The 10,600-nt window shown below is 37.0% G+C and overlaps 1 protein-coding gene across 1 annotated transcript; it reads left to right on the top strand.

The window, feature by feature from the left end:
* Window positions 1–2,221: 2,221 nt before the first annotated feature.
* On the top strand, window positions 2,222–5,424 carry LOC137733169 (anthocyanin 5-aromatic acyltransferase-like). Its single transcript, XM_068472329.2, has 2 exons — window positions 2,222–2,879; window positions 3,137–5,424. The coding sequence occupies exon 2, from the start codon at window positions 3,847–3,849 to the stop codon at window positions 5,281–5,283; it is 1,437 nt and encodes a 478-aa protein (XP_068328430.2). The 5' UTR covers window positions 2,222–2,879; window positions 3,137–3,846; the 3' UTR covers window positions 5,284–5,424.
* Window positions 5,425–10,600: the final 5,176 nt, after the last annotated feature.

Raw genomic sequence — 10,600 nt, forward strand, 5'->3', positions numbered from 1 at the left:
CACAACCTCAGGATCACAACCATATTTTTAAAATAATTTTTGGACCTCTCACGCGCCCCCACGCGCCAAAATAGGCACGGACCTACGCGCCCCCCACGCGCGGCCACGTGCCATGCACACTGACGGCGTCAACTGATGCCGTTAGGAATATTCCGTCAGTTTTGACAGATTCCGTTAACGGCGTCAGGAATATTCCGTCAGATTTGACGGAATATTCCGTCACCTTCTCCGGCGAGACTCCGGCGCCGGCGACGGCGCCGGAAAACTGGGAAATTTTCAAACTTAGTTTTCTCACTCGTTTTTCAACCAATTTTCATGATTCTTGGACCAAAATGAAGCTTAGGACTAGTAGAATCACGATAGACTAGTTTTAAAAGCTAAAAACCATGCGATCATACCTGTCTTCAAACTCAAAACTCGGCCAACTTTGAACCAAGCTTTCCTGACGTCCAAACTCGTCCAACGAAGCACTCCGAGGCTCCTTGGGACCTCACTAAGACATCTACAAGCTTCAAAATCCCAAAAACATGCTAGTTTAAGGTTTGCATGAACAATACATAAATCGGCCATTGTCGAATCGACGTGAAAACGTTAGAATTCTTACCTGAAATTGGTATGGTTGTGCTCCTCACAACCTCACGAGTTCAATGGTGTAGTTGGTTTCTTGATTTGTGATGGTTTGAGTATATTTGTGTGTGTGTCCGTACGAAGAAAGGAAGAAGAAGAATAATGGAGCTCGGGGAGAGAGAGAGAGAGAGAAGAGACAAAGGGAGAGGGAAACACGGGGGAGGATGACAGGGTGTGTGTGTGTGTGTGACCCTACGCTTGTCAACACCACACAAACAACACTAAATGTACACGAACGAACTAGGGGTAAAATCGTAAATTCACACGTACGTTTCGTTAGTTTCGGGATGGGATATCACAACCTAATCTCGCCCAATAAATGATTTGTTTTGATTTATTTCCTTAATTTAGCTCAAATCGAACCAAACTTCATCGTTTGAACCAGTGCATTGTATCCACCAGTAGTATAAAAAATGAGAGATTTTCAATGTGCCGAAAACACAGTCCTGTACTCCACTCATTAATAATTTGAGGAAAGTTTTTTTTTTTTTTTTTGGCAAATGTTCATCTTGTTGTATAATGATATATGGTGTTTGGCCTCCATATTTTGGGCACACTAAAATTATCTTTCCAAAGATAGACCTTTTGTAGGTGCAAAATAATTTCCTGTCTCCTGTACTTGTACAAAACTTGGTCAAACATACTGCAGTCCATCACAAAATATCTGATAAAACCAAAACAAAAACAAAAACAAAAAGGGTCACATTCTAGGGGTGGGTTAAAAATCGAAACAAAAAAAAACCAAACCAAAATTGAAAAAAATCAAACCGAAAAAAAACCAAATAGAATATGGAACCCCGAACCAAAATTAATTGGTTCAGTTTCAGTTTTTGTTTTTCTGAAACCGAACCGAACTGAATTAAATATGTTTATTTTTTTAGGAAAATGTTATTGGTACTCTAAAAATCTCATTCTACACTCTTCATAAGTGTATTTTTCTTTCTTAATATAGAAAATTTGGAATGTAGAATGAGATTTTTGAAGTGCTAATAACAATTCTTTTTTTATTTATGTTAAATATTTAGTTATGAAATCCAATTATGTTCATTTTATTTTAAGCCCAAATGTTAGCTCAAGCCAAGCCATAAAATGGCCCAATAGCCCATCACTACTAAACTAAACCCTTTTCATTTCTCTCTTTCTTCTATCTGGCATAAGGCATTGTGTCGTTCCTCTCTCCGCTTACACATCATTTTCTTTTCTTCTCTTGCCGTTTCTTCTTCTTCTTTCTTTTTTTTGTCAGACTTCTTCCTTCCTTTTTAGGGGTTGTATTTAATTAAGATTTTGAGCGATTTTAATTCTTTTAATGAATCTAAGTGTATTCAATTAAAATGATTTTCTGAAATTAATGTGTACTCAATCAGGATTTTAAGATAGTTTATTAAAATGTTTAAAAATTCAGGTGTATTCAATTAAAATTTTAAAAAAGTTTATTAGGGTGTATTCAATTAGAATTTTATTAGGTGTATCCACGATCTAAACCTGCTTCCGCACCATTTGTGGGCCGGCCGGGAGCCTCTCAGTCCCAATCGCGGCCGAACAACCCTTTTCTTTCATCTTCTCGTTTCTTTCAGTTTTTTTTTTTTTTTTTTTTTTTTTTATTTTTTTAATTTTATTTCAAAATTTAAAATTTTATTTAAAAATACCAGAAGGTTGATGTGGTGCTGTTGTGATAGGATTTAGTTGTGTTCTTGAATTCATTTCAGTTTTTAATCGTATGTATATACATTTCAATTCCTAGCTGCAGTTGGCTCTATTAATATTGTCAGGGATGGATTTAACTTTTGTTTTGATTTTATTTAAATTTCTGTTCTAGAAATGGAATCTGGATAAATAAATTTTCAGTAAAAAAATCGAAACCAAATCGGAAAAATTGAAACTGAATTGAAACCGAACCGAATAAAATAAAAAAAATAAACCAAATCAAACAGTAATTTCAGTTTGATTTTCAATTTTACCAAACCGAATAGAACTGAATCCACCCCTACCACATTCACTTTGAAAATTTCCGTCTTCAAAACCAAATATAATGAGATCCAGACGTAGTGACTAGTTGCAAAGGTTTTAAGAAATAAAAAAGGGTCTAAATATACCATGTTTTTCATGCAACAAATATTCTATGCAATCACGTGTTCCTCAGGTCCATAAATTCATAAATCTATTTTATTTTACAGACTAAAAATGGACGGATGATTCACTTTTTAACGCACAACAAATATTTATTGGATTGATGTCATTAAAATAGTATATTAGTTGCAAAAAAGTTTTTTTTTTTTCTCTTTTTCCCAAATAATTAGAGAATTTATAAAAAAAGTGAGCTTCACCCGTTCTTTTTAACTTTTGATACCTTTTTTTTTTTATTATTATTAGAATTGAATAAATAAAATTACTAGTAAGGATAATACTAGATAGATATTCTTTATGCTAGGGAGATTAAATTTTTAAAACCAAATATGATACATTATTTTTTTTATTTTTGATTATCGAATTGAATAAATAAAACTACTAGTAAGGATAATGTTAGGTAGACCATCCTTATGCTAAGGAGATCAAAATTTTAAACTAAATATGTAAACCAAAAGATGTAGTTGTTGATTTGTTGAATTAAGTATTGCGGGTTTATTTTCTATTAGTGACACATCATATGTTTTATAAATTTAATTTAAAATTTTAATCTTCTAACATTATCCAATAAAATAATAAAAGACTAAAAAAGTGTGTATCATTTCCCCTTATTAAACTTCCCGCTTACCGCTAAATACTTTTTAAAACAATTTTGAAGATATAACAGTTGATTGTGAGAAAAACAATATTATTCATACCATATTTTTGTACCACATTTTTATATCATTTTAGGTGATATTTGATGTAGATAGCTATATTATTTGAATTAATCATATTTTTAAATTTAGTTCATTATTTAATAAACTAATAATTAAGAAAAACTAGTTAATTAAATGATGATTGTGGTATAATAGAAGTTTTTCTCCTTTTTTTTCTCTTGGATTTTGCAAATTTTTCAAATGATGTGGCTGTTCACATCAGATGCCATCTAAGGTGGTATATAAATGTGATATAAAAATATGGTATGAGTGAGAAAGCTGACCACGCACTCTCCATATCAAATGCAATTATGCAACATCTTTCATTCGTCACAATAACAGTTTAGCTTTCTGCTCACCACTCCTGTGTTATCTTCCTCTCCTCTTTTTCTCATCCATGGCAAGACTCTCCAAACCCAAACTTCTTGAGAAATGCCAAGTATCTCCCCCACCAAACTCATCAGCTGCTCCAAAACCCTCTCTCCCTCTAACCTTCCTTGACATACCATGGCTCTTCTTCTCTCCGAGCCTACCTCTTTTCTTCTATGACTTCCCATTTCCCACTTCCCATTTCACTTCCACCGCCCTCCCAAACATCAAGCACTCTCTCTCCCTCGCTCTCCAACAATTTTACCCTTTCGCCGGAACCCTACTGGCCCGGCCTCATCCCGAAAAGCCCGAGCTCCTCTACACGCAAGGCGACTCGGTGTCATTGACTGTCGCTGAGTCGGACGGGGACTTTGAGTATCTCTCGAGCAATTCCCAAAGAGATGCGGTAGAGTTTCACACACTTGTGCCCGAGCTAGCGTCGACAGATAGTATACCACATCGTAGTAACGAGGCACGAGCAGCAAATATTTCTTTGTTAAGTGTTCAAATTACAGTGTTCCCAAATTGTGGGATTTGCATTGGGCTTGCGTACCACCAAGTTGTTGGTGATGAGAGGACCTTTAACAATTTCATCAAGGCTTGGGCCTCATTTTCCCGTCTCGGAGACTCGTCAAACATAGCCGTACAATCAGCGCCCTACTATGATCGTACGGCTATTGTTGATGCACTTGGTCTCGAGGGTATCTTCTTGAAGGAGTGGTGGAAGCGAATTTCTTCGCAAGGAGTGGTTCTAGGTGCTAATAAGAATGCCATTGTTAACGGGCAACCGAAAAACATGATTCGGGCAACATTTTTGATTGACTTGGCCAAAATGGAGAGCATCAAGAATTGGATTATTGAGCTATGCAACAAGGGAAATGAGTCGCATCCGGTACATTTATCACCATATGTCCTAACGTGTGCATTTATATGGGTTTGTTTGCTTAAAACCCAAGTAAATTATAACAACTACAGCAAGTGTTGCGATGAAGATCCAAATTATTTTGGGTTTATTGCGGGCGGGGTAACTCGTTTGGGTGATCCAGTACCAGCTACGTATGTCGGTAATTGTGTTGGATTTGGCCGGTCAGTGGCGTCAAGGAAAGCGCTACTAGGGGCAAATGGAGTTGTTGTTGCGGCAAAGGCAATCGGAAATACTATTAAGAAGTTAGACAAGGCCATTTTGGGAGGGGCAGAGAAGTGGATTTCGGAGTGGGAGGAGATGTTCGGGTCGGAGCTCCACGTCGTGGTTCTCGGGTCGCCGAAGGTGGATCTGTATGAGACAGATTTTGGATGGGGCAGGCCTAGAAAGATAGAGGAGATTGGAATTGATGGTGTGACAGGCATTTCACTCACTGAGAGTAGAGACATGTCGGGTGGCATTGAGGTTGGCTTGGTCCTACCAAAGCCTCGAATGGATGCTTTCACAACTTTAATCATCGAGGGACTCAACGCCATTTCATGACTAGTGATTATTTTTGTTGTTGGTTTCATTTATTTTTTGTCATGAATTGTTCTATTGGTTAAGTGAATATTTGTAATATTCACAAATTGTTATAAATAATATGCGGATTATCCACATGATTAGTGTCCTTTGCCTATAAAATGAATGAGGAGGAGGAAAGCACTTACACAAAATCGGAAGAAGGAACCAGGAAGGAAGGAAGAGAGAAAAGAAGGCAAGAAAAGAGAGAGAAGGAAGAGGGAAAGAATAGAGAGAAAATAGTGAGAGTTATATTTGTATGCTTATTATTCCAGATTATAAATGAAAGCACCACTACCGCTCCTAGGACGTACTCTAGTCATACTAATTATAGAGGAATCTTGTAAATATTGTGTCTTGTTTAATTTATTTCACTGCACACATATCGCCTGTTTTACAACACGTTATCAGCACGAGAAGCTCTTGCCTAAATGGAAAACACTACACAAAATCTAGACCTGAAACAATGGCTCAAGATGACATCGTTCTTAGGGGAAAATGATCCTCTTCGAATCCTCTTTTTTGGGGATCCAAGGGATCTATCAATTACTGTTGTTCATTGTACATCGTGTGGTCATAAATCATTTTAAATTTAAAATTGAATATAAATAGTATCGAATGAAAACTAACTGTACAATATACGATGAATGGTCGTAATTGATGGATCCCCGGATCCCCACAAAGAGGATCTAGAGAGGATCCTTTTCCGTTCTTAGTTATGTTCATTTTTTTTTCATCTATTTTTCGTCTCTCCCACCGCGCTAGAAGCGCCTCATCGAATTCCAATAAAATTGAAATTTACAATAACCTGTAGTTGTCACGAGATAAGAAAACTTGTACTTGACAACTGGTTTCCAAAGATCCAGAAGAATCTCATCAAACTTGGAAACCCAGATCGCATCGTTCTCGACGGATCTCGAAGACTCCCATAAATATTCAGTTACTTGAGATGGTGATGGCAGTAGTATTTGTTGTTTTATTGGCCACAACAAAAGGAGTTGAAAGCCACAATGCTCGGAGGGAGAACGCATGAGGAGAATACTTCAAGCACTGCGCCATAAGTTGCAGAGCCAAACGTGCTTCTTTGACGGATTATGGAGGATTAGGCGATCCTTTACCTACTTAACTAAGGAAAAATTGTGAATTTTTGCACGGATCAACTATTGATGTTGTCAGAGTCTAAGGTCATGCCTCTGGAGCTCAAGTGAGAGAGAGCTGCTGAGCTTGAAAAAGAAAGAAAAAAAAAATACACAGCTTTTAGAATGGTGCGTTGGTAGTGGCACCAAGTGAAAAGAAGAAAAAAAAAAAAAAAAAAAAGGTTTTGGAATGATGCATGGGCACCATGTGAAAAGAAAAAAAAAGAAAAAAATAGGTCAAAGTTAAAGGAATAAACTTTTTAATGGTAGGTGCAAGGTAGATGTAAAATGTCACACTAAAACTATAGCACAAGAGGATAACAAATAGAAGGTAGAGAAATAGATGATGTTACTGATATTTTTCTCTCGTTCTCTTCTTCTTATCTTTTTCTGTAACTTGAAAACATACGGAGTGCTCTATTTATAGAGCAACTCCAAACTGATGCATTAACTGCATATTGAAACTTACGACACCTTCTGTTGACAATACAATTTCTATGTATTTAAATATTCAACTTTTGCTTTGCATGGACATTGAAAACTTCTGCCCATGCTGAAGACTTTTGCTAATATACTGTGTGGGCATTCATTACCCACCAGACTTTTCAACACTCCCCCTTGGATGCCTACATATCAACATGAGTTGCCTCGTTAAAACCTTGCTTGGAAAAACCCAGTGGGAAAAAACCATAGCGAAGGAAAAATAGTACAACTTTTCCTGGATCGTTGATATAGTGTCAAGTATGCTTATGTTGCCTCGTTAAAACCTTGATAGGAAAAACCCAGTGGGAAAAATCCTAATCGAAGGAAAAAGAGTACAACAAGCATGTATCATGGATACTCCCCCTGATATGTATCTCCCCCTGATTCCGCATTATCCAAATTTAGTTGTTTGGTAAGTCGACGTAATCCGATGCCTTGCACTAACTTCTGAAATGTGCACTTTGGTAGAGATTTGGTGAACAAGTCTGCCAGATTTTCATTTGAACAGATTTGTCTGACTTCAATAACTTTAGCCTTCTGAAGCTCATGAGCACTGAAAAACCTTGGAGTTATGTGTTTAGTCTTATCACCCTTGATGAATCCTTCCTTCATTTGGGTAACACAGGCTGCATTATCTTCATGGATGACAGTTAGGTTGTTTGTCTTCGAAGCTAGACCGCATGAATTCCGAATATGATGGATCATTGATCTTAACCAAGAACATTCACGACTTGCTTCATGTAAAGCAAGTATTTCTGAATGATTTGAAGATGTAGCAACTAATGTTTGCTTGGTTGAGCACCATGAGATTGCTGTATCTCCATTCTTAAACACATATCCAGTTTGTGAGCGGGCTTTATGCGGATCAGAGAGGAAGCCAGCATCTGCATATCCAACAAGGACCTGGTCATTTGTGGAGTACTAACAGCTAGTTATGACTCTATATGTATTTTGTATTATTTTCGGTAATTTTGTTATTTTTGTGAATGGTTAGAATTACTGTATTATTTTGTTTGTTTTGTTATTTTTTCACTAGTTCTATTTATTTTAAAACAATTTATTTACAATGGTTAGAATTATCGCCCACTACTTTAAGTTTTGATTTATTTATGTGAATGGTACTGAATTAAAGCCCTTGTCACAAGCTTTAGTTACTTAAAAAGCAATTTATTTACTATGGTTGGAATTACTACCTATTTCTTTAATTTATTTATTGTACTTATTTTTGTTATGATGAGTATATACAGGACCTGAAGTTCCTGAATCAGACCAGAACTTGCAGTTTCTTGATCCTCATCATATAAAATGATTGGACTCGAAGTTCCTTCATGTAAAAAAAAAGATCGGACCTGAATTTCCTTGATCATTATTATACAAAAAGATCGGGCATGAAGTCCCTTGATTCTCAAGATCAGGACATGAAGTTCCTTGATGAGTATCGTAAGAGTGCCATAACTTAATTATAATAAGGGCCATAAGAGTCTCAATCCATAGACTATTAATTAAAGACTAGAAGTTCACTAATTGATGTAAATAATGATATAATGTAACGACCCGTTCCAAAAAATTACAGTTTTTATAATTTTAAAATGTGAAATTTTGAAAATGCCCTTCAAGGCAAATGCATTGACTGTTGTTGATCGTCTTGTCAAGTCACGTAAGATTCATTTTCTTGGCGTATTCTCGTAGTACTTGTTGGTACGAACGCGTGGGCGCAAACATAACACAATTTAGAGTTATAATGAATGAGTTATTAACGAACGAAGTGGATGACAAAATGGTCATTTGATCATTTTCTGGAATGCTCCAGATTGTTGGAGCAAAATCTGGGAAGCCATGTGTGGCTGTGATGGAAAGGAAAAGAGGTAAAAGGGAGGAACCAGACCAATTAGGAAAGGGAGAAAAGGAGAGAACCAATGGGAGAGGAGAAAAAGGAAGGGAAAGGAGAGAGTTGAGGGGGTAGCCGATCGGACCCTCGACCCGTTTCCATGTTGCGACCCGATCTCCAACGCGGTGTTTCGCGGCTTTTCCAACGCCTTTCACTGCGTTTTCCTAGATTTTCATGGCGAACCATCACCTGTAAACATCACCACGACATCCTTGCTATGAATTCCACCCCAAACTTGACGAGATTTGGTTTCATTTCGTGGAGAATAGCACCAATGGGTGTGACGGGTCTCATGGTAGCGATCCACCATTCTTGAAGCAAACTTAGCCAACCACCACCACCAATAGACTCTCCTCAACCTCAGGAACAAAGCCCATGCATTAGTTGAGGCATCAGAGCTTGTTTAGAGTCGAATCAGGAACCACTCATTTTTAGGGTTCCGACGGGTTTTAGTGAAATTGGGGCTTTTCCTGGCCAAATTGGCCTTAGTCATAGGTATGAAAGTTGGTCCATTCATTGAGATCTTCATTCTTGTAAAAATTGAGAATTTTTGGAGTTGTTGGATTTTCCGATGAGTTGAGGCGGCCAACCGCCACGCGAGGCGGAGCATGCGGTGATGCGTGGAGGAAAAACCCGAGGTTCCTCGACGTGCTGAATCTGAATCCGGCATCCGTTTTCCAAAATTATAATGTTTTAGTATAGTTTTACTAAAATGTTCCTAATTGTGTTTAGGCACGTTAGCGGGAAGCGACGTCATCCTCACTAGTTTGAGCGGCTTTCGGGCAATGGAAAAACTAGTAAGTGGACCCCTTCTTAACTATATATTTTTATAACTAATAACCTAGCATGCATTGAATATGCTTTATATTATGTTTTTCGAATTTTTATAATTATGATTTATTGATTTCTATGGTTTTCCATATATTAATTTCTATGGCTTTCGTATATAATTTATATTACGGATTTACAAATATGTTGGATTTATGGATATAGATTTATTATGGTTATGAAGATGGTTCGAGGTTTGATACGAGTTTTGAGATATGTTTTTAGTACTTACTTAATGGGTTATCATACGGCACATCCGCACACCACGAGTATTGTCTATGGCCATTGGACACATATGATAGAGGAGTGAGATATGATATATTATATACCCCCAGCTTCACCACCGAAAACGGTGTAAGATAGCTTCACTAGCCACGGCTAGTATCGGTGTAGATGTATGCTATTTTATACAGCTTCACCTTCGGGTGATGGACTTGTTATTTAGCTTCACCTTTGGGTGATGGACATGTACTGGCATTCGGGCGACTATGATACCCCTAGTTGAGTACTTCACTGATGAGATATACGGATTTGCCTTCGGGCGACGTTTCCAGCATTTTTTAGCATGGTTTTGCTTGTACTGTTTTTATAAATGTTTACATGGCATGCTAGGGTTTTTAGAAAATCTGTTATCTAGTATTATATATGTTTTCAAAATAGGGAGTTATTATGTTCATAAAGAAAATGGTTTTCCTATTATTAGTGTTATTATAAACTTTGGTCCACTCACCTTTTCTGGTTTTACGCCCCCTCAGGAGTTAGGATCGAGGCATATGATCCCGGCGTCAGGACACTTCTGCATATGTATTCTCGAGTCTTCTTAGTATAGTTATCATTCCTTTGTTCGTATATTTTCCTAGTAATTCTTCCATATTATTCTTAGTAGTTGTATGCTCTGAACACGTTCCTGCTATGATATTTTACATTTTAATTGCATATCTTTTACTTATATGCATGTTTAAAA

The sequence above is a fragment of the Pyrus communis genome, chromosome 7 (assembly GCF_041283825.1).
Source record: "Pyrus communis isolate YQ-2024b chromosome 7, ASM4128382v1, whole genome shotgun sequence".
Taxonomy (NCBI): Eukaryota; Viridiplantae; Streptophyta; class Magnoliopsida; order Rosales; family Rosaceae; genus Pyrus; species Pyrus communis.

What these genes read in the sequence shown, in the direction of transcription:
- LOC137733169 (XM_068472329.2), top strand. Translation starts at nt 3,847, where the DNA reads ATGGCAAGACTCTCCAAACCCAAACTTCTTGAGAAATGCCAAGTATCT.